Here is a 25339-nt window from a genome sequence, read left to right on the forward strand (position 1 = left end):
GTCCACAAAACACACGTTTTTGGGGAGATCTGGGGCACTGTGTATTAATTCATTCCTCCACCTGCATAGATCTGCTTTTAGTGTAGAAGTTCCTGAATTTCTGGGAAACGTTATGAAGTGCCCGACATATTGAGACGCTTTTAGATATTTTTAGACTAAGTTGGCAAACATGCATCAGCTGTTGGTGGCGAAGACTGACAAAATGGTTGGTGAATTTTAACATTTTATTTTATTTTTATTTTTTTATTTTTATTTTGTTTTAAACATAGAAACAAACAACATTTACACTACAACAGAAACATTGGACGACAACATGTATTGAAAAACAGTTAATTAGGTCCAGGAAAACTGGAACTACAACTGGTCACGTGGCCTATTTCTGTCATAGTTATGGCAGTAAATAAGGGGAGGAATGCAAAAACTGCTGGGGTGCACTCGAAGCTGGTGTGGTGGTGTGTGCATGTGTGATGGGACGGCCTGTATGTGTTTGTGTGTGTATGTGTCTGTGTGTGTAAGATGTCCACCGGTGAGTGTACATGACTTATCACCATTGGTACTGGTATAGAAGGTCGGTATTATGTCGCGGCGCCTTCAAGCAGTGGAAAGGGCCCCGAAGCCCCCTGAACTCCACAGCCCTGTAGACACCCTACAGCTGCAGGAAAGCCCCGAGTACCCTGCCCTGCGGCCGCAGAAGACCCCCTTGCCCCCAGAGAAGCCAAAGGGCTGTGGAGCAACCCCCACGACCAGCCCCGAGGAGCACTACCCAGTCCCAGGGAGCACGAGGAGACCCCGCACCCTAGGGGCGCACACATACAACCAACCCCCAGGTGCAGGCACAAGACACAGCCGCAGGCACAGAACCCGGGCCGTGGGTGCAAGGCAGGACCGCAGGCCCGGATCTCGGACTCCAGGACTCCCACGCCCACCCACAGCCCGTGCAAGGGGGAGGCCTGCCTCACCGCAGCCGACCCGACGCCCCACCCGGCATAAGCGCCCAGTGCCCATACACGTAGCAGCGTGTGCTCAGTGCGGGGCACCTCGATGTTACCCCCCCTCCCACTGATGCCAGCAGGCCGGGGCGCCCGCCGCAGAGAAGCCACGCAGCAGCAGCAAAAGGCCAACAGCCGCCCCCCCCACACCCCAACCCACACCCACAACGGCAAGCGGCTCGCCAGGGGCCCCAAAGGCGCCTAAAAGGCACCTGGCGGCGCTCTCCGCACCAGGCGCAAGGCGCCAGGACTCCAGCCCAGCCGGCAGGTGGGCCCACCCAACCGCCCCCTGGCAAACCACTCCCCCCACACCGACCCGCCAGCAGGCAGCAACCCCGGAAAACCCCAGTACTCAATGTGTGCTGTTGGTAATTGCAGCTAAAATTGCGGGGTTCTGGGTGTCCTTAAGGTAAGTCGGGTTGGCCTACCTGAAGGACTCGCACCCAGAACCCCGCAGACCCTGGTCCAGTGGAGTGTCGTTTGGAGTAGGATTGGTGTGCGAGTGTATGTGTTCTAAGCTAATATGGGTGGGATTAAAATTTCGGCAGGAGCGTGTCTGGCAAGATGGCAGCTGCGTGTCACACAACCACATAGCTTGCACCCCGCCCATCCGCAAGCCCTCGGCCTATTGTGTGGTGTATGTATGAGTTTTGGCACTGGGAGAGATAGGCGAATCGATCGAATTTTAATATTTTATAATTGAGTGATAATGATCCTATATCATTTTAATTCATGTTTAATTTTTGACAGTAAATCAATGCTCCGGGAAAACTCATTTTCCTTGGTGGAAGTTTCTAAACATACAGAGATTAAGATCAGAAAAGTGGTTGACAATGGGGCAACTAGACCACACAAGATGGTTGACAATGGCCAAAATCTGGTTACCCGGGAAACTGGCAATCTTATCTTCTCTTTTCTTATTTTATCTTGTAATGTATACCTATTCATCAACCAAATGCTTATTTTCCCCAGGCTCAGAGGCGGAGCGCATCGCCGTGGAGACAGCGTGCCGCTACGGGTCCAAGCCCGAGGCATACGTGCCCCCAACGGCAGAGGATGTGGCCCTCCAGGTGAGCATGGAGGGCCTGGGCCCTCGCATGGGGGCCGATGCCAATCTCAGCATCATGATGAGCAACAGCAGCTCTGAGCCCCGCAGCTTGATCCTCCACAGCCAGGTGGCGGTCATGTACTACACCGGAGTCCACAAGGACATGGTGAAGCAGGACCAAATGGAGGTGGAGCTGCTGCCAAACGAAGGTGAGTTATTCACGTATTCACGTTATTCACGTTCATTCAGTTTGTTTTTTTGTTGTTGTTTTTTTTCCCTTTTAAAGCCGAATCAACTAACAAATGTAATGTAAAGAAGTAGGTCAGATTATTAAAAGTAAGAGCATAAGTTGTTGGGAATGTTTTTCTTCTACATAAAGAAAGGCGGAAAGAGGAAAGAGAGGGAGGAAGGAAGTGAGGAAGCAGGGATGGAGGGAGGGAAAGACGAAAGGTAGGCATGAGGAAAGAAAGGATGGAAGGGAAGAAGGAAGGATGGGTAGAAGGAAGTATGGAAGACACAAGGAAGGAAGGAAGGAGGGGAATGGAGGAAAGATGGGTGAAGTAGGGAACGGAGGATGGAAGAAAGGTAGTAAAGGGGATGGAAGGGACGAGGGAAGGAAGGAAGGATTCAAGATTCAAAAGTTTTATTCCTCACAAATATATAAATGCTATATAAATATATTAATGCTTTTAGTCAACCTCCAGAGACTGTGCTGGGCATAAATACAAAAAGGAAATAAAACAAGGGAAGGAAGGAAGGAGGGAAGGAAGGAAGGCAGTCTATCAGTGCTGATCTCATGCCCTGTGCCCCCCCCCCCCTAGTGAAGACCCTGGGCTGGGTCCTTGAGTACCGGTCCTACCAGGACCACCTGGTGGACCAGGCTGCCCTGATGCTCACCCTGTCAGGCCGGGTCATCCAGACCCAGCAGGTGCTGGCCACACAGTTCAGCTTCCGGCTGCGGACCCCAGACCTCAGCATCAAGGTGAACAGAAAACAGTCAATATAGATTATATGATATATCATCTGTATAGTAATGATTATATACACACCTGTCTAACTGGTTATATCCCAGTCTGACTGGTTAAAGGGGCTTTCACATAGGATGCAGTATGCACTGCGCTCCAAACTCCATTATTTTGCATTGGTAGCAGCACACAGTGAGTGCGCAGAGGAAATGGCAAGGTTTGGTAGAACTTCTGCGTGTTGCAGCGCGACAGAAAGAAAGTGCAATATGGAGGAGAAATTATTTTAGCAGTGTCCTAATTCCCAGTGCTCGACAATCTTCCTTACGGATTTATCAGGACCTTGGAAGTAAATCCCTGTCATGGAAACCGGTTTCCTACCAAGTGGGCAGACCAGGGGAGTTTAAATGCAGTGGACATTGGCGATATATGACCACTGACCAATAAATATTACTGTGGCCGTCTCTCCTACCACACACCACCAAGTGGCGTTTCAGGGACCGCCGGCACAGAGATGGGGCTGTAGGCACCAAGTTATTGTAGAGCGAGGGCGAGTTGGAAGTAGCCCGGAGCAGATAGCATGTCATGACACAGGCTCCTCTCCTGACTGAGTGTGGGGATGGGGTTTTACCTGTTTCTCATTAGACCAACCAAGTAGCAACAGGTATGCAACCATCCTGATCCCAATTACCCAGATCCAGGTCAGGTGTGGTTTTTCAAACCATCCCATCCTCACACCACAATTACTTACAAGATATGTTATGACCATGACCACCTGACTGGTTATATACCTGTCTGACTGGTTATATACCTGTCTGACTGATTCCAGTTAAACAGGGATATAATAAGTAATGGAATATGACTGGAATATGATCTCATTGTGTGTGTGTTTATATATGTATGTATGTATGTGTGTGTGTGTGTGTGTGTGTGTGTGTGTGTGTGTGTGTGTGTGTGTGTGTGTGTGTGTGTGTGTGTGTGTGTGTGTGTGTGTGTGTGTGTGTGTATATATATATATTTATATATATATATATATATATATATAAATCTAATAAAATACAATAAAATAATTATTTATTTTGTAATTTCTTATCTGGAGAATAAATTCCATCTATTGAATTACTTGTTTCATAATACATCTTTACAATAGGCAGGGATTAATCTGTGTTAGTAATGGTGATAATAGTTTGGTAATATTCTTTTGTCTATTCCTTTTATTTCCTCCATCAGCCAGTCGGAGAGGCCGTGGTGGGACAGAAAATGGCAGCAGAGATCTCCTTCACCAACCCACTGCCACGCCACTTAAAAACTGTGGAACTACGAGTGGAAGGTCTGGGCTTGATGAGCAGCAGGAAGATCAACATGGGGTGAGTAGAAAATATTTATTTACTGTTTATTATCCACTGAGTATATAATAATAATAATAATCATCATCATCATAGTCATCAACACCGCAAATAATATCATGAACAATATATCACTTAACAATAACAATAATAAGTTGACAATAACTAAAATAATAACAATTTAGTTGTATTGGGTGCGTTTTACAGTTTTCTGGGTTCTCTAAAATGCAGCACCATTTTCCGAGTTTAAGCTGAATGCCGCAGTGGCTCCCCCGGTCTGTTGTCTCCTGGTTGCTCGTCTTGCGGAGTAACCACTATGCGGTCTACACACCCTCCTGTCTTTAAAACAGCATGTACATGTTGCCTGTAAACAAGAACTTCTCATTGTTATAACTCACCGTGTTGTCTGTGGAAATAGAGCTGCACTCTCAATGACGGGTGGCGGTTTGGTGCCGTGTCGGGCACGTCATTTATTTGTTGAGTTTTTTACTTGGATTACATTTTCCGTAAGTTACAATTTTCAGTAAGTTACGTTTTCCATTTCAAATTATAGTAACTTATAGCACTTATTGTAACTTATAGTAAATTATACAATGATTTCATAAAGCGTCTTACTTTAAATCTCATCTCATTCATTTTAGAATGTGACGTGTGACGTGTTAGTTAACCAAAACCAGCTGTATATTTCGGGTCAAAGTTTGGTTTTTCACTAATATCTGCTCCGTATGTGGATCGATTTGGATGAAATTGAAACCACGAGATTCTTGTGACATAGCGGTTTAAACAACGCCTCAACCGTGTGCGTAAGTTATGGCGAGGTATGTCTTCCAGATAGTTTTAGCCGGGTGGGACATATTTCGTTGTGAAATGTAATGGCTTGTCTCTGTAATATTGATCTGAAGTCTGGTCGGTTTTTCGCTTATATGCTCCGTATGTTGATCGATTTGGATGAAACCTCAACCACGAGGTGTTTGTGACAGCGCGGTTCAAAAAAGATATACCGTGTTCGTGCGTTATGCTGAAGTTGGTGTTCCAGATAGTTTTAGGCTTCAAAATTCTGAGAATTCAGGCTGGACCCCAAATAAAAATATAAATAACTACAATAATAACAATAAATCAATTAATAACAATAAATAAAATAATAACAATAACTCAAAATTACATCTAACTTTATTACCATATATACATATACATATAAATATATTGCGCTCACTGTTTTTCTTTGTTTAACTTGGTCTTTTCCTCAGTTTTGTACAGTAATCTTGTCGACTCTGTACTTTATTACCTTTTTTTTGTTTGTTTTCTCCAACATCCAAAAGCACGACAGTGTTAATATATCATATAAATGGAGTAGTGTGTATGAACATTAACCACCAACATACACCAATGGATTCATTAAGATAGTGTCATTATAAAACTCAGTGAACAAGGTTATGTTCAGACGAGCCAGAGACGTGTAGCCCGAATCGGCTGCACGTCAGACGCTTCACCTCCATTTTAATTTTAAATACCAAACAAAAAGAAACTCAAATAGAGTGTTAAAGTGTTTTATTTTTCCACCTGCAGAGACATCGCGAATGGGGCATCTGTCTCGACGATGGAGTACTTCACTCCAACGCTCCCCGGGCCCAGGAAGCTGCTAGCGTCGCTGCACTGTGGCCAGATCACACAGGTCCACGGCGTCGCTGACATCTCTGTCAGGGAGTGAGAGGCGGCGACTCCACCACTGAGTGGAGGAGGGAAGCTCCTGTAACCATGGATACCAACCTCCTTTCTGAGTTCCTTCCCTTCTCCCCTCCTGATCTTCCCTCACTCCCCATTATTATTATCATTATTGATGATAATACACTTCATTCCTGAAGCTGCAGATCACCGACAGAGGCAGTTTCAGAAACTAATTTAAAACTTTTGTAAATTCAAAATTTGTGTTTTTACTATGCTTATTTATATACAGATGTTGCACAAAAGTTTACCTTGAATAATTCAGTATTCCTCATGTACCACTGGACGTTTGAGGTTTGGACCTGTGTGTTTTCTAACCCACTGCTTTCTCATTTTTTGACATTAATACGATGAACTGACAATTACTTACTGTGGAAATCTATTAAGCATTAAAATTTTTATTTTCGGGGATTGGACGTATTATTGAAGTGTGGATCGGAAGGCTGCCTAATGGAAAAGCGGTTTTGTATTCATCAGCACTGACGGGTCAAGTTGACAGTGTCAACGCTGATGAATACAGGTAATAATAGGAACCAAAACGTGGAGGATTTATCGCACTGATTCATTTCGTTTGAGTCTGGGCCTCGTTCCACCTTGGCCGAATCGAATGAATCCCTTTGCTGAATAATTCAGCAAGTAGCAAAGGGATTCATTCGATTTTCCAACTCTTGGTTTGTTGATCCGTGTAACTTAGGGTGAATAAGACTGAAGAGTCGGCTCGGAGTTGGGATGGGATTTTCACGGATCCTGTTTGGGTGTCATTGCCTCCTCTTTGGGGTGCATACGTCACTTGTGACTCACGACTCTCAGGTCTTTTTGTTTGAGATTGGAGTCTCAGTTCAGCCTGTGAGTCGCTGCAGTAGCAGAGTTGCGACTCCCGAGTCATATACATAAAAGATAGTTGGCTACAAAGAAATTGTTTGCGAGTCTTGCGTCCCTGGGAGCGACCGGTGTGAAGCATCAATATAACATCAGTCATTTTATTAAACCAAGAAAAATAAATGCTTTAAAGTGATGAACAGGCTTTCTTTTTGCTTTTTAATACAATAACAAAGCTACTGGGCCACACCATTGGGAAAATAGTCAGCATTAAAATTAGTCAAACTGAATTAATTTATACTCTCAGCAGAGCCTGACTATACAGTTATAAATAATAACGGGACAGGTTTTCCTTACAGCATCAAGCTGTGAAATGCAGGACATTATATGGACGCACACATGAACATATATCATCATTATATACAATGCAGCATAGTTTCAGTTCCTGATCAAAGGAAATTATAAATATGATAAATACCACACACACACACACACACACACACACACACACACACACACACACACACACACACACACACACACACACACACACACACACACACAGTCCAAATGAACTGGAACAGGAAACAAATTGTTCCTTTTTGCTGGAATTGGTGACAGTTTCATATTGAAATTCGTGTGACAGCTTTGTGTGAAGTTTCAGCAGAGCAGAGAACAAGCCAAGTTCAGAAAGATAATAATAAAAACACAGGATCTCGGTGTTCTGGGAAAACTGCAGCAAATCCAGTGTTCTGTGTACCTGTAGCACTTGCTGTTGGGTAGTTTCCCAAAGTGAGTTCTCTGTACTGTGTTGGTCTCGGTTCCAAAAAAAACCTGTTACCCCTCCGTCGATCAATAGAGATACAAAGTGCGAATATAAATGTAATCTAAATAAAGATCAGAGGAAACACTGCACACGCTTGCTCCCTTTTTATGTTTTTATGCACCCACACAAGTTATATTTCCATATTTTCCTCTTCACCAGTTGAATTAAAATCTACTTTAAAGAATGGGATCACTATTTTTCAGCCCAGGTCTTATGAAAATGTTGGTTTCCATAACAACCTCACTGAACTTACCACTCTGCTGAAGCTTCTCATTGGGCTTCAATTCAGTGCGATGGGGCAAACGATTACTGTAAACAATTAAATCTCCTTTCAGAAAACCAGAAACTCTATAATTAATAATAATCATCACACATGTCTTAATGTATGTTTTTACATGTTCTGCATAACAGTAATATAAGATTTTTATTTAAAACATATTTTTGTAATTGCCTCATTACATACAGAGTGTGATGTTGGTTGCAGCAGTTTCTTTTTGGCATAACATATAAAGACAACATTGGGTATTACAAAAATGATATTTAACATGTTTTTAAGTCTGAATTGTTTGCCCCATTGCACTTCATTAAAGCAGAGTGAGAAGCTGCAGCAAAGCGCTAAGTTTCTCAACATTCAAGAGTGAGGTTGTGACTGAATAGTTAAGAAATGATGGAAAACTAACATTTGAACAAAGCCTTGGTTGAAAATGACTTGTGTTTTAATATTCTACTTTAAATACTTAATTTAAGTTTTGAGTGAATCTGGTGGAAATGTGACTTCTGTGACGGAAGAAAAGAGGAGGCTACAGTGACAGGTCTTCTCTCATATCTCTCTCTGCAGGAATTTTTGATGTGCTCAATCATTCCCAAAGATGTAATCCAGGCATTAAAATACCAGCCAGAGAAAGACAGTTAAACCACATTCCTTTACAACTTCAGTAAAGGAATCAAACACAGATTGGATTTTCTTTTGGCAATGAAGATGGATCTAGATTTATTCTTTTTTATTTCTCCTATTCTTGGCTGCGAAATACAAGCCATAAATAAATTACAACAAATCAGATGTTTTTCAGGCGGGATGTCACCAAACTGATAATCGAGTTCAACTGAGATTTATTCCAGGTCTGTAACAACTGTCCACAGCAGGACCTGGTGTTACGAAAAGCAAAAACAGACAGACAAGTGAGAGTGTTGCTGCCTGCTTCTCTTCACAACATGTCACTCATCTCTCGCTCTGCTTAGCGGCGGAGGACAAACAACATTAGTGACAGGGAGAAGAGCAGGGAACTGCCAAGACTTAAAAAAAAAAAAAAACAGCATGGAGCTTTATATACAAGAAGCAGAATCTTAAAATCGATCCTAGTTTTAACAGGGAGCCAATGTAAAGATCTAAGAACAGGTGCAATGTGTTTTTAGTCCCAGTAAGAACGCGTGCAGCCGCATTTTGGATTAACTGCGGCCGCTGCACAGCTAATTTCGGGAGGCTGGTGGATAGGCCATTACAGTAGTTTAATCTACTCATTATGAATGCATCGATACATTTTTTTAGAGTCTACTTTTGACAGGAAGCCTCTTAATTTTGAAATATTTTTTAAATGGTAGAAAGCTGATTTTGTGATATGGCTCTTAAAATTTAGATCGCTGTCCATGATTACACCCAGATTTCTGGCTTCATTTTTGCTCTCCGGAGACAGAGAACTGAGATGGGCTGCAATTTTCTGTCTGTATATTCTGAGCGTATGGGGTTTAGGTCATCAGGAGATAGAGATATGTACAGTTGTGAATCATCTGCATAATTATGGTATTTTATTTTGTGTTTCTTCATAATATGTGCAAGTTGGAGCATATAGAGATTAAACAATAATGGTCCAGGAATCGAACCTTGGGGCACTCCACATATAATATCCACTTTGTTCGAGACAAAATCTCCAATGGACAGAAAGAACTACCTGTCCTGTAGGTAGGTTCTGAACCAGTTTAGAACTGGGCCGGATAGGCCGACCCATTTTTGTAAACTCTCTAATAAAATATGATGGTCAACAGTGTCAAAGGCAGCACTGTGTTTATCAGTGTTTATATGCAGATCATTCACAACTTTAATATGTGCTGTTGCTGTGCTATGGTGAGGTTGAAAACCAGATTGATAAATGTCTAAAAGGCTGTTTGATGATAGATAGTTGTTAAGCTGAAGGTTGAGGAGAAGAGCAGACACATCAAAAAACATGCAACAGTGATCTGAAATAGCAACATCAATGACACAGGGTACAGTGATATTAAGTCCCTTTGATATGACTAAGTCCAGAGTATGGCCCTTATTGTGGGTGGGTCCAGAAACGTGCTGAGTGAGGTCAAATGCCTCCAATAGGATAGTGAAGTGTTGAGCATCTGGGTCTGTTTGATTGTCAACATGATTATCACCTGAGATAATTATACAATCATAATCAGTGGAGATCTTGGACAGAGGCTCAGAGAATTCATCAAGAAAGCCACATTTAGATTATGGTGGCCCTATAGCAAGTAATGATTAAAAGCTAAGCACTGCAGTTTATGGATAAAGCAAGGTGTTCAAAAGACGTGAATTCCCAGAGGGGGATTTCCTTACAGCTGTAACTATCAGAGAAGACAGCAGCTATTCCACTGCCACTGATCAGCTCTAGTGGTTTGCATGAATTTGAAATTAGGGGCTGTTGTCTCAATTGTCCCATTTCTATCCAGCCAGGTCTCAGTCAGTAGAGTGAAATCCAGGTTATGGGTACTTATACGGTAATTTACTAAAAATGACTTATTCGTTAGCGACCTGACATTTAATAAAGCCATTTTATTGTTCTACAGTAGGTGCATAGCCATGCACCTACTGTAAAACAATAAAATGGCACATGAATTGTTGAGATTCCTGTATGTTACAGGGAAATTATGTGATTTGGATCCATGGTTTATAATTACAGGAAGTTGTAAAGCAAAGTGAGAGTCATTAATGTTAGTAGAGTGGATCGGACTCACCAAACATCAGTAGTGAAGAGAGGATTTCAATTTAAGTTCCATGTTCATGGCGAGGAGACGTGATCCGTGAGAGGCTGCCAAAGTTATGCACAAACGGTAAGTTGAGGGAGCAGCAGTATCCATTGAGCCATGTGTGTAGCTGAAGGACACATACAAATTTTACGTCTCCAAAGCTGGGACATGGCAGCGGGCCATAGACCACGGCAGTCTGACTCTATAAGAATGCCAATAAGCTTTGTAAATGTCCTCTTTAAGTGTCTCTGATTGTTTGTTCTTGAGATCATTTGTTCTGACGTGGATGAAAACAGTGGAGGCAGACCGCGTTGTGATCCAGCAGCTGTGGGATTTTGAAGTCTATATCCTGGACGCAGGGACACGGGTAGCAGAGGGTTTTAGCCACAGGCAGGGTGATGTGTTGAACCAGGGAGGAGCCGACGATGACCACAGATGGAGGTCTGGCAGCGGTTAGTACCTTGGTTAGTACCTACCAAAAGTGATCCAAAGAAGGACAACCGGTGAACCGGCGACAGGGTCATGGGCGCCCATGGGCTCATTGATGTGTGTGGGGAGCGAAGTCTAGCCTGTCTGGTCCGATCCCACAGAAGAGCTACTGTAGCACAAATCGCTGAAAAAGTTAAAGCTGCTATGATAAAAGGTGTCAGAACACACAGTGCATTGCAGCTTGCTGTGTATGGGGCCGTGTACGGTCAGAGTGCCCTTGCTGACCCCTGTCCACTGCCGAAAGAACCTAGAATGGGCACGTGAGCATCAGAACTGGACCATGGAGCAAAGGCAGAAGGTGGCCTGGTCTGATCAATCACATTTTCTTCTACATCATGTGGATGGCCCGGGCTAGGGTCCGATCAGATCGAGCATTTGTGGGATGTGCTGGAACAACAAGCTCGATCCATGGCGAGCCCCACCTCGCAACTTCAGGACTTAATGGATCTGCTGGTAATGTCTTGGTGCCTCGACGGGTCAGAGCTGTTTTGGCGGCACGAGGGAGAGCTATACAATATTAGTGGTTATTAGTGGTGGTTATAATGTTGTTGGCTGATGAGTGTATGTTGTCTCTCGCAGTGAGGGATCGCGTGGTGCAGGAGCCGAGACCCTGAGGATAAGATTGTGAGACCCTGACGCTTAATAAATAAAATTTGGTTTTGTATTTTTGTTTTGGCCAGGGAGCCTTTTTATTTATTTGTTTAATAAAAACATCGCCGTGTCGACACCTCACTGCCCGAAAGTCTCCGTCTCCCTCCCTGAACCCTATCTGTGGGTAGAGTCTCACACAGTGGACTTTAAGTTTCAAATGACAAGAGAGACTGGTGTCCTGCCTCTTTGATTCTGTACGTCTGAACACACTGTGACAGAGAATCACAACCTGTGAGAAAATGAATCCTGTACCCCACTGACAATGCAGACATAGTATTATCAAAGAACAACAAAATACATGTTTCCCTGTAATAATCAAAAGTAGTCTTAAGTTATCAAAATATTGAAATTAGTGTTTTACATAATCTACCCAAAAAAGCTACGTCGAAGTCATGTACAGTACTGTACAATACTGAACGCACTATGAGGATTGTGCTTTTCTTATCCATTTCCATTATTAGAAAAATAGGTTCCGTCAAAAAGTGATAATGAGACTTGAAATAATGTGTGTGTATGTACACATGTGTCTTTGCTTATTCTTGTGAATCAGCAGTGATGGTCCGGGGCGGCAGCTCTGCCTTGGAGGTGAACAGCTTCTTGTCGAGTCGGGGGAATATACAGTAAAGGGGCGAATTCACATAGAATGGATAGCAGCCGCTAATTGTGGCATGTATTGCGCATCAATTCCGGCCGCTATCTGCAAAGATATTGCGCCAATGAAATGACAGTGCAACCATGCCCATAAAGTTTAAAAAGTGCTCTTCCCACGCAGTTTGTTTATTTATTACATGAATAAAATTAGTATATATTTAAATTTCTACTTAAGAAAATTCTACTTCTCATTGAATCGTAATATAACAATGTAGAAATGATACAGTTAGTTGAATATATTTTACCCTACCACAAAGTAAATTTTTTCAGTGCAGGTCAAACACTGCAGCCTATTGGGCGCAGAGGGCCGCTGCGGAGCTGTCCATGGTCCTATACTATGAGGTTCAATGCCATCTATGGTTCAATGCCAATTTTGACCCCTTTATCCCTATTCCTTATAACTGTTAGTTGTTGATTTTTAGGTCTTTTGGGTTTAATAAGAATTATGGAGCCGTTTTTGTCAATGTTTGTAACCCTCTTTTTGTACAATAAATTATCATAATTAAATTATTTCGTTTCAACAAGTTGCTTTTGGAGTGCATTTTGAAAACCACCACAGACTGCTGCACATTCCGCTACCTTCAGATGCCGTAATAATATTTATAATAATAGTGTCTAAATTTTATTTACAGATCAGTGGACTATCTGGGCATGACACCACTTATCAATGGGTTTCAATTGCACAAGCTCTCTGAAAACGGTAATAATTTCACTCTAACTGCAAGTGGCTATTAGCGCCAAAGTTTGTGAATTTGTGTTTGTGTTTTTTGCAATGAGACTCATTTGCATATAGAAAGGGGCCAATTTTGCGCCCCTTTTTTGCACGCATAGCACCGGCGCACCAAGGCGCTATTTGCATGGCAGCACAGTGATTTCACTGTTTTCAAGTGCTTTGAGAATCAGACGGTTTGCTTTTTGTGTTGTTTGCACAGGTTTAGCGGCCGCAAAAGCCACGCAATACTGAATTCGCCCTAAAGTGAGCGGTGAGTGAGTAACACTGACTGAACCAGTGCAGCTTCTCCATGTGCAGAGATTCACTGCGCAGTGAATGCAACACCTCTACCCTCGCACACATTTAAACTTTGGCACATTCATACAGATCATAAAATGAATATGCTTACTTTTTAATCAGCTTTTAAAACGCAATCAGAGGCCTAAATAGAATTTGTCTGCTCTTTACTGAGACACGAACCTTGTGCGAAAACAAGAAGAACAAAAAGGCAATGCTTGATAAACTTCAATTTGGAGAAACTTCTTTCACATGCCACTTGTGGGCAGGAGAGGATCAACAAAAATTTGTAGGCCAAGCCGTTTGTGTGATACGCATAAGTGAGCAAGTTCAACTGCTGCAGGGGCTAATAGCAGCGCAGTTCTTGTATGTTGCACATATTTTGCTCACCAGATCGATTTCTTCTTGGTCTATCTCCATCTGACTGTCCTGTTCCTCCATCTCTGAGGCAACAGGTTGTGACAGTCTGACTGTGTATTCACACAGTGGAGACTTTTTAATAGTATCCCAGTGTGTTGCGAGGTTTGACAACTCAGACTGTAAATTCTCAACTGTAGCATCTTCATCAAATATAAGTAGGCATTTACTTATCACCTTAAGTGCATTTGTGGGTTGTCCGTTTGCTCTAACCATTGGGAAGTTCCCCGCGGTGCAGGAACCCGCGATGCATACAATCTAATGCTGTATCGAGAATGGCATTGCGGACATGGATCCTACAGCATAGGCTGTAAATGAGTAGCTACTGTATGTCCGAGCCCCACCAATCTCCCTTGGAATAGCTTTTCTTTTCTTGATGCGTTTTGCTGGCAATGCGGCCTGCCCTTCCATTTCAGATTCCTCACATTGAAATCTTATGTTTGTCAATATTAACTTAAACTCCTTTCACAATGTCAAAGTCTCCATCTGTCTGTTTGGCTCTCTGTCCAGTCTCTGACTTTCAGTTACTGGTGTGTTTCTTTTACCATCCAATGGGCGCTCAAGAGATCCATCCTGCTGGTTTGGAGGTACTTTGACAAAGGCAAAGTCAGTGTGAAAATGTACAGGAACACCTGCACAGTCAAGAAGGAAGGAAGAAGAAGCGAACGAGCGAACAAACGAACGATCCCTCAGTCTCCTGGGGTTTTCTCTCCCTCTGTCGTTGCTAAATTACCTGGAGAGACAATTATCTTGTCCTCCTTTCTGCTGAGGTGTTTATCCCTCCATTAATCCTTTTGCAATCAGGTGTGAACAAACCCCTCTAGAGGAGCTGAGGACCCACTCAGCGAACCTGGAACCTATAGGACTGACATAAGAGAAGTTTTGAATGTCAGGACGTTCATCTGATATAATGTACCTGCACAGTGCATGTGCAGCATGTGGCTGATTCCACAATGTTTCTTTTGTCATTATTCATCAATATCATAATAGCACCATAATTCAGCATTTTATGTCTTTTGTCATTTTATATAATCCATCCATCAACAATCCATCCATCCATTCGTCGGTCCGTCTCTCCGTCCGTCTGTCCCGCCGTCTGTTCCTCTGTCCATCCCTCCATCCATTCCTCCTGTCCCCCCATCCATCCCTTTATCACTCCATCCATCCTTCTATCCCTCCGTCCATCCGTCCGTCCCTTCATCAATCTGTCTGTCCATCCGGCCGTCCAGCTGTTCCTCCATCCATTCCTACATCCATCCCAGCATCCATCTGTCTATCTGTCCACCTGTCCTTCCATCCATCCATCCATCCATACGTCATCCATCCATCCGTCTGTCCGTCGGTCTGTCCCCCTGTCCATCCCTCCATCCATAACTCCTGTTCCTCCATCCATCTGTTTTTATGTTCCTCCATCCATTATTCCATCCATCCATCCACCATCCATTTGTCTGGCCCTCTGATCAACCCTCAATCTTTCAGTCCATCCGGCCCTCCAGCTGTTCCTTCATCCATCCCTGCCTCCATCTATCTGTCCCTCTATCTGTCCATCCATCCGTCCGCTTGTCCCTACATCCATCAATCCATCCATTCACCTGTCCGTTCTGTCAGTCCACCTGTCCGTCTGTCCGTCCCTCCATCATTCCCCCATTCATTCCTACTTCCATCCGTCCATGAATCCGTCATCGCTCTGTCTGTCCGTCCCTCCTTCCATTGATCCATATGTCTGTCCCTCCATCCATCTGTCTATTCACCCATCATTCCCTCCATCCATCCCTCCATCCGTCCCTCCCTCTGTCCGTCCCTCTCTCCATCCCTCTATCCATCCGTTCATTCCTCTGTTATTCCATCCATCTGTTTGTCTGTCCCTCCATCCATCCATTCAACCATTCATCCGTTTATCCGTCCATCCGTCCTTCCACCCACAGCCCTCCATCCGTCCGTCCATCCCTCTGACCACCCATCCCTCCATCACTCCATCCATCGGTCTGTCCCTCCATTTATCCTTCCATTCCTCCATCAATCTGACCGTCCATCCGGCCCTCCATCTGTTACTCCATCCATCCCTATGTCCTTCCCTCCATCCATCTGTCTATCCATCCCTCCATCTGTCCATCCATACATCCCTCCGCCTGTCCATTGTCCGTCCTTCCATCCATCCATCCGCCCCACCCTCTCTGCTGCCGTTCTCCCGCTGTGCGTGGAAACAGCATCAATACAAGCAATGAGCAATTTGTTTTCAATTTGCACGTCCACCTGAGTCTCTCTCTCGTGGTCGGTCGGTGCTCATCTATTCATCCTAACTTCTGCTGACATTTCACAAATACCTCAGCATCGACTTGTCTGCTTTGTTATAAATAGGAAAGACAGTTATTCACACTCCTTCACCCGCAAGTCCATCTCCATCCTGACACCAGGGATCCTCAGAGGAAGGAGGGATTGAAATATGTTTGGATGAGAAAATATGTTGTCAGAACTGACACCAGGTCAAACTGTTCTGTTTTATTTGTTTTTTTTACTTGTTTGACATTAAAAGGAAGGTAAGGAGGGAGGGAAGGGAGCGAAGTAGGGAGGGAGAGGGGAAGGATGCGGGGGAGGAAAGAAATGTGGATGGAATGAAGGAAGGAAGTAAAGAAGGAAGTGGAGAGCAAAGAAGAGGGTTGTAAGGGAGGGAGCAATGAAGGAAGGAAGGGATGGAGGAGAGAAGGCAAGAAGGGAGGGAAGGATGGAAAAAAGGAAGGCGACGTAAGGAAGGAAAGAAGGAGGGGCGGGAAGATGGAAGGAACGAAGGAGGGAAGGGAAGAAAGGATGGAAAAAAGGAAGGCGACGTAAGGAAGGAAAGAAGGAGGGGCGGGAAGATGGAAGGAACGAAGGAGGGAAGGGAAGAAAGGAAGGAAGCGAGGAAGAAGGGAAGGGGGGTGGAGGGGAGAATGGAAGGGAGGAAGGCATAAGGAAATTATGGAAGGAAGGAAGGAAGGAGGAGGGAGTGAGGGAAGAGAGAAGGAAGAGAGGAATGAAAGAAGGAAGAAAGGAAGCTGCCTTAAATTAAGTGTTTTCCTGTCTTTTCACTGCCCTTCATCCACTAGGGGGCGTTTTCGATCCCACAGCGATTCAGTTTGTTTTGTCCTTTTTGTTTCTGGGTTCCTAGAGGCTGAGGATGTCTAAGTGCCTCTGTCCTCCATCCATCTTCATCCATCCATCCATCTTTATTCTCGCCCTTCGTCCGCATCGCATCAGTTGGACAGAGGTCAAAGCAGCGTTTCCTCGGAACGCAATTCCTTTTCTGGTCGTCTCGTTTTAAATGACGTTTTAAAGGAAGGACCTTCTTCAAAACAACAACCACTCCACAACACTCACGTCTCTGTTTGGTCATTTTGAGGCATTTACTTTTCTACGAGGTTCTACGAGGTTCTTGCACTTTTTTTTTGTTTTTTTTTGCTTTCTTCTTCTTCCTTCTTCTTTGCTTTTCTGTCTCTGCCTCAGATTTAGTCAAACATAAATCACAAAACAAATCAGACGCTTTAAGTGAAGATCTCAGCATATTGATTTCAGGTTTAATTGAGATTCATCCAAAGTCTATAACAAGTATTCACTCAAGTGAGATTCACAGCATTTGGTGATAAAGATACATTTTGATTCATTGTTCCTTGCTCACAATCAACCCAGAAAGAAAGTGAATAAACCCCTCTGACAAATATCCCAACTCATAAATCATCAATTTATCGTAAAAAAAACCCAATCATTTGGAACAAAAATTCACACGTCCTATTTTTCACGACTAAACATTCCATCTTTCAGCGTGTGATCTGATGAGAGGTCGCCTGCTACAGGTGTCACCTAGTAACCGGCCGCCTACCCACACTGACATCCGTCCAGTGGGAGAGTCCACTTCACCCACTCAGACCAGGCATCATCAGCCGTCCTTCTAGGGGAACCTCCACCACAAAAAATAATATGTTATAACCCCCAGACACACAAAACTTGTGTTAAACATTAACAGAATAAATTATACGTTTGGAAAAATTTACACACTGTACTTGTAAACACAGTTTACTCTTTTTCTACCTTTGGATTCGTACAATTTAGATTGACACTTCAAGGCCAAAAAGGTACAAAATTATTATTATTTTTTGGGCACCATTACAGTAAGACAATAAAAATCAATCCATTTCCTCCGATGCATTGGCATTCACACCTTTTGTTTTGGCTGCTGATTCAATTTCAGCAATTAATGATGCCCTGCCCAGTTTGCTGGTGCCCCGCCCACTCTGGTCTCTGTACAAACAGGCATAATTTTTCAAACAAATGCTTTTTGAAATTCTATTCTCTTTTACCTTTGGATCTGCAAAGCGAGGAAATTTCAAGAACATCAGGATTCAAAAGGACCGTACAAAACTTCAAACACTTCAATTAAGGATCAGTTATTATAAGTACATTTTTAGTTACACAACAGTTACTTCTGGTTGAGTAATCTGATTGGATGAGAGGCATTCCATGAGTGCTGATACACAGCATAACAACACCGGGACAACAAAATAATCATAATCAGATTTTTTTAATTACCATTAATTGATAAACAGCAAAATGGGTCTGCTGTGTACCAAGTGCCTCTCATGTAATATTGCGCAAAATATAGTGTGGTGGTCACACTCCAATGTGCTGTAATCTTAAAAGACATAACCTATAAACCATAATTCCAAAATTCATTGGCGCGATGTGCTTTGCTCTATTTAGACATCTGTAGTACAGTCCCTCCTGGACACTCAGGGCCATCACTGTTCGATCTAAATGTACAGTATATATAAAAAAAAAAAAATATATATATATATATATATATATATATATATATATATATATATATATTTATATATATATATATATATATATATATATATATATATATATATATATTTCCTTGACTATATATAGATCAACTGATAGAATATTTGAAGTCAAATTAATGTATATTTTAAAAAAATTGGTACAGAAAAGCTGTACAGTGAGTTTTTGAATTTAAAATGTTTTGAAATGTAAATTTCTTTTCAGAAAGTTACATAAACTATGAAAAGTTCTATCTTCTTTTGGATCCACTCTAGTGCTGGGTATCGTCAGACAATCCTAAATACCATGCAGTACCAATACCTTGAACTCAACCCAGGTTCATCAACAATACTGGACTGCAAATACTGTGCAAAAGCTGAGGGTAAGGGTTAAATAACACATTTCCCAGTCCCCTCTCACCGTAAAAGCCTTTAGCTTGATTTTTGTCTCACTAAGTTAGAGTTAAACGACTTTATTATGTAAAGTTTTTAATATGGACATTAAATTGAATGCTGCACAGTGTTTCCATACTTGATTCTTCCAATGCAATTTGGTCAAAACCAAAATAATATCACATTTCGATACCCAGCCCTAAGTCGGCGGCTTTGGAAAAATTCTCCAAACTAATACGTAGAACAACAATATCAAATATGAAGACAATAATATCAACTAAGGAAGCTTCTTCTCTTGATAGTTTTCATCCCATTCCCTTCTATTGTTGTCCACCATGTCATCACCATCCCCCTGGAATTTGACTTTAAAGAATAAACCTAATTTTGAATCTGATTCTTATTTCGCAGCTCAGTTTCTAGTGGAAGAACATTGCACAAACAGTTTGTGTCTTCAACCATCAGAAGGTCTGCTAGCAGGACTGGACCTCGATCTGCGGCTGGATCGACTGTCCCTTGGGGAAGAGGATCCTGGCGAAGGCTCTGCGGAAGCTGCTGTGGCACAGCGGGTACAGGAAGGGGTTGATGGCCGAGTTGAGCCACAGCAGCCAGAAGGTGATCTCGTACCAGTAGTTCTTCACGCAGGCTCCGCTGCAGGCGGCACGGATGATCATCAGCAGCGTGTAGGGAGCCCAGCAGACCCCAAAGGTGCACACGATGATGGCCAGGGATTTGGCAATCTTCTTGTCGCGGGTCAGACGGGACCCTTGCGCCCGGCGGCCAGCGGCTCCGCACGGTGGCGTGGACTGGAACATCAGCGAGCTCCGCCTACAAGGAGACAACTTGCTCCTCTGCACGAAGGTCAGGCCCGTGCTGGGATCCCCGCTGGAGGATGGCGAGAACAACTCGTCGTCCTCGATGACAGCCGAGATGGTGGCGGGCTCGCCAGACGACACCTTGCGAGTCTTGACGAAGAACACGGACCAGGCAGCACCTTCCGAGCGAGCCCTCCCCCGGGCAGACCGTGGGGCCGGCGAAGTGTCTTCCTCCTCCATGCAGACCGCCCGGCTCTTGGTCCGGCGGCGAATGTTCAGGTAGATGCTGAGGTTGAAGAACGCCACAGACATGAATGGGGAGAAGAACTCGAAGGTGGAAGCGCTCAAGAGGAAGTACCAGGTGAAGTAGAACTCGGCGAAGCACTCGTTGTCAGGCACCACGCTGCGGCCCACCAGCGTCTCCCAGAAGATGATGGCAGGGCCGTAGAGGAGGAAGGACAGCAGCCACACGGCCGCCATCTTGGCCACGGCGCGGCGGGTCATGTTCCTCTGCGCCCTGTACTTCACCTGGAACAGAAAGGTTTGGTGGGGGCTGGATGCATGGATCAACATATCATTTATTCATAGACTGAAGAACCTCTCTCTACAGGTTAGTGCTGGGCTCCGCCTGCACTGACCTCCATCCCAAGGAACCTTCACCGCTTCTATCCTTAAGAAATAATAAAAAAGAAAACTCACGTTGACTCGATAGATGTTGGCTCGTCTTATTAAAGACTTTGCTGTAAAAAACTGTGAGGCGCAGTCTAATGGCGACTGGATTTATTATGAGACGCTTAAATCAGTGATTCTCAACCTTTTCATTTCAAGGACCTGGTTTAGGCCACAGACCCCATTTGATAAAATGTAGTCTCTGGAACCCAAATCCTACAAGAGTTTTATTGCTAGATATGATTCAGTTATCTACCAGAGTTAAAAAGATAACAGTGGAGCTGGGATCCAACCAAAATATTTGTGCAACTATGAACTATTATATTAATAATTTTTCTGGGTATATCCCTGCAACCCGATGAAGGACCCCTGGGGGTCCTCGGACTCCGTTGAGAACCACTGCGCTAAATTATGTAATGTACTCTCGTTCAATCTTCACCCCAGTGGGGAGCCTTGTATCTAGTGACCTGCATGTTCATTATAAACCTTTCATAAAAAGGTGTGTGTGTGCGTGTGTGTGTGTGTGTGTGTGTGTGTGTGTGTGTGTGTGTGTGTGTGTGTGTGTGTGCGTGTGTGCGTGTGTGGCCGGGGTAGTAGCGGAGAGGAGAAACACTCATTAATGCAACAAAGAGAGGAGAGGAGGAGTCACATCTGGTTTATCCTGATTCGGTTTCTCCACCGCCTCTCCCTCCCTTCCGCTCATCTCCATTCCTCCTCCTATCTATTAGCATGGCTTCCCTCCCTTCCTCCCTCCCTCCAGTTCAATTGTTCTTTGCCTTTTATTTCACCGTTCCCTTAAACACGTATACAACTGAGAGGCAGAGAACCCGACTTTGCTTTGCAAATGTTTTGCTTCCTCACATTATAATCCTGTTCTCCGCTCATTTCTATTCACATGTGGATATTTTGCATTCATGTCTAACAGCAGGGTGACTGGGTGGCAGCATCAATGGACGTCAGGTGTTTTCTTTGTTTTTGTCAAAGTCAAGGACAAAAGCTAAACGCATAGAATGAAGACCTTTAAACCATTCGAGTGTGACAAATTAAAGTGTCGAAAAAAGGGGGTTGATATGACACAAAGCTACAATTAATTAAGCTCTGAGCATGTAACTCTGATTAGAACACCCCCTCTCAGCTAATTATGTTTTCACAATTTATCATATTCAATACCATCTGACCACTCTCCCACTCAGAGCATCTCAGATCCTGTGTCAGGATGTGTCATTATGAAGAGATCTGTATCTGACCCGTTACCACACTGGGACTGGACACTGTTCTCACAACTGGTGCTTTGGTATAACACACACGTTGCTATTCGGTGTGTGCGAGGGTGTGTCTATGTATACGTGTATGTGCACGCGTACGGCATACTATGTGCTTATGCGCAAGCGTGTGCGTCCACAAGTGTGCGTGCACGTATTCGTGCGCGCGCATCTGTGCACGGTTCACACGCGCAACGTGGTTAACACGTGCACTTCCATGTTTGTAGGCCTATACGTATGTGCTTATGCGCATGCGTGTGCGTCGAAGTGTGAGAGTACTTGACCGTACTCGCGTGAATTAATGCACGTGCACGTGGCTGTGGATGCAGCGCGAATATGTGGGCGCGTTGTACGCCTATAGATATATATATATATATATATATATATATATATATATATATATATATATATACTGGTGTCCGAGTGCACGTGCACGCGTATGTGCATGTGCACGTATTTATGCACTTGTGCAACAGTGCGCGTATTTGTGCACGTGTGTGTGTATATTTAGGCGCATGCGTGTGCCCAGGTGTACTCACGGCTCGCGTGACGGACAGGAAGCGGTCATAGCTGATGAGGACGATGTTGAAGACGGACGCGGTGCAGAGCAGGTAGTCGATGAGCAGCCAGAGCCTGCAGAGCGCCCGGCCCAGCAGCCAGCGGCCCGTCAGGCTGTACGGGATGTAGACCGGGATGCAGAACGCCCCTGGAACACCAGCGCCCCGTCACTTCATCCCCCCCGTCACTCCAAAATCCCGTCACTCCATTACCTCATCACTCCATCACCTACATCAGTCTACACTCGTCACTCTACATCACCCCTTCACTCTCTCAGCCATCACTCCATCACTGTGTTACTCTGTCACGGTCACCCCATCACATCCATCATCCCACCGCCCCAACACCAACACTTCATCACCCACTCCGTCATCACTCCATTCACACCACTCCAATTAACTTGTCCAACTCAAGCATCAGATGCTTTGCTGGATCAGGTTCAGCATCTCCCCATTGTGCCTCCATGTGGTCATTTTCTGTTGGAATATTTCGGAGAGGCTTTGCCTCAAAAAAAGAGGCTTTGTATGAGGTGTTTCAGGTGTTTCATCTGATCTGTCCCCAAATACCGTGAAGTTCACACCAGACTCGCGTCTCCGTGCGAGGGTCACGCAACATGGAGATGAACAAAAGAACAAAGGGGCGGACAGGTAGGCCTATCTCTCAAATCGCACTCGCACACACGCACACATAACTTACCCACTAGAAAATCAGATATGGCCAGGTTGAGGAAGAAGAAGTTGCTCTGGTTCCTCAGGCTCTTATCCACGATGAAAGCCATGATGACCAGCGCGTTTCCAGCCACGATCACCACGACCAAAGTTACCATGAGCACGGACAGAAGCACCAGCACGGAGCCGGGCGGCGCCGTCGCAGTGTCCGCGGGGGTGAAGTTGGCGCTGGAGTTGGATCCCAAAATGTCAGCACCCATCCTTAATCTGACACCTGGATCATTTCCCGACCATCGCTGGATCCGCTGGAACAAAGACGCCGGAGCCGGACTCCGACCGCGCGTCCTGGATAACCTTGCGCAGGGAGTCAGGGAGAAGCGGAGACCCGATCCTAGGAGCAGTCACTTTCTCCAGAATCCCCATGTTGGTATGTTGGGATCACAGAAGTTCCCCCGGACCTGGTCCTCTGCTCCGCCGCTCCCCTGGTCCCCTGGTCCCTGGTCATATGGTCCTGTCTCTCGTGGAGGAGCCGCTCCTTTGTCTGCGGCTGCCTGGCACACGCACTGCGCTGCGCGTAAACTGCGCATCGCTCGGAGCGTCACTTGGTTCCTGCGCTCTCCATTACTCTGAGATCTGAGATTATCTGAATGGAAGATCCCTCCCAGATCTATACTGACGCCGAGGGTTTTGATTCAATACAAACTACCGTGTGTATTTTTTTCATTATCGTTTATTTTCAGTTATACCCCCCCCCCCGCCCCCCCCCCACACACACACACACACACACACAAAGGGTGTACCACAGATCTCTATCACTTTTCTTTTCGTATTTCTCATTTTTTACTTCAGACAACTGCTCTCACATTAACTACTGTATGTATTTGGACTCTTCTGACCCAAAGCTCTTCGTCTGCGGTGGAAAGTGTTGCAATTAAGTACATTTTTCCAGTATCTGTCCTTTTTTAAATTATATCTTCAGTTTCAGAGACTTTGTACTTTTACTCCACTGCATTTCAAAGCAAATATCTGTATTTTATTACTATACTATTCTAACAGTCACATTACATCAGGGATTGGATCAAACTACTGATTTAGGATAACTTATCAATGATTCATCAGCTCCATACGACTCAACCTGTACTCATTTATTGTAAATTGTTATCGGGATATTCATGAGCAACCACTGCAGAAAAAAACTTTATGGAGTATTATAGGCTCTGTTATATCAGGACACTGGGTATGGGTTAGGGTTAGGGTTTATTACATGAATCCTTTAATTTTTAACCAGACAAGCTTAGCTCATCTTTATTCTGTCACACACACCACAACACATTCATCACATGCAGCTACAGTGGCCAACACATACACACATGCAAATGGAGGCTGTAAAATGTGTTTTCCGCCTTTTCCCCATCGAGGCTTGTCCTTCCTCCAGGGTCAGGCCTGGAGCGGTGGGCAGCATACAGTGCCCATCACTGGTCAGACGATGTCAATGTGGTAGTTTCACTTTGTGTCAGGATAATTGAACCTTGACTTTTTCCACCGTTGCTCTTCATCCAGTCCCTGTACTGGGGAGTGTCTGCAGGTTAAAGCTGTTTTTGGGACCTTGCAGTCTATTTCTATGGTCCGTTTGGTTTCCAGGCCAATTCAATGCTCTGTTTGCTCCTTGATTTAATATTTAATTTTATTGTCCTTGACACCTAGCAGGCGTGATGCTGGGTATGGAGGTCTGACCTCCACGTGCTGAGTTGCTGATGCGATCCAGAGATTCGTAGAACGGTCCTCACACTCCTCATGCTCGCAGGCTAAAAAAACTATGCATTTCCATCCCTTTTTTCCTTTTGTTTCACTCTAGTTCTCCTTAAAATAATACATTGCAGTGTGAAAGCCCCATTCATGCGATCGTCCCGGCAATTAGCAGATTCACAAATTTTCATAATTAATCAAGCTGTGAATGGCAAGTGTTCCCTCCATGAAATTCTAATGAACGGAGCTGCCGGGAGAGGATCAGGAGACATCTAGCTTGGAGACCTGGTGGAGGAGGTTGGAGACATTCAACCGGGAGACCTGGTGGAGGAGGTGGACGAGATGGGTGACATCCAGTCTGAAGACCTAGTGGAGGAGGTGGACGAGATGGGAGACATCCAGCTTCGAGACCTGGTGGAGGTGGAGGAGATGGGAGACATGCAGTCTGGATACCTGGTAGTGGAGGACATAGATGG

At 44.4% G+C, this 25339-nt stretch overlaps 2 protein-coding genes across 2 annotated transcripts in view; one reads left to right on the top strand and one right to left on the bottom strand.

Annotated features, from left to right (window-relative positions):
* LOC307248058 (protein-glutamine gamma-glutamyltransferase K-like) overlaps positions 1–6053 on the top strand; it is a gene marked incomplete at both ends in the record, with an annotated part of 23503 nt that extends 17450 nt beyond the window's left edge. The window contains 5 exons of the mRNA XM_080024262.1: positions 1224–1357; positions 1962–2246; positions 2859–3019; positions 4230–4366; positions 5912–6053. Coding sequence (XP_079880388.1) covers positions 1224–1357; positions 1962–2246; positions 2859–3019; positions 4230–4366; positions 5912–6053 — 859 coding nt within the window. The remainder of the gene's footprint in view (positions 1–1223; positions 1358–1961; positions 2247–2858; positions 3020–4229; positions 4367–5911) is intronic.
* A 13565-nt stretch (positions 6054–19618) lies between these two features.
* Positions 19619–23377, bottom strand: LOC307234493 (histamine H3 receptor; the record flags this gene model as incomplete). The annotated part of the gene is made up of 3 exons (XM_080006230.1): positions 19619–20488; positions 22431–22597; positions 23146–23377. 3 exons carry the CDS (start codon positions 23375–23377, stop codon positions 19619–19621), a joined length of 1269 nt encoding a protein of 422 aa, XP_079862356.1.
* Positions 23378–25339: the final 1962 nt, after the last annotated feature.

This window comes from Zeus faber (assembly GCF_960531495.2).
Source record: "Zeus faber genome assembly, chromosome: 1".
NCBI classification, from domain to species: domain Eukaryota; kingdom Metazoa; phylum Chordata; class Actinopteri; order Zeiformes; family Zeidae; genus Zeus; species Zeus faber.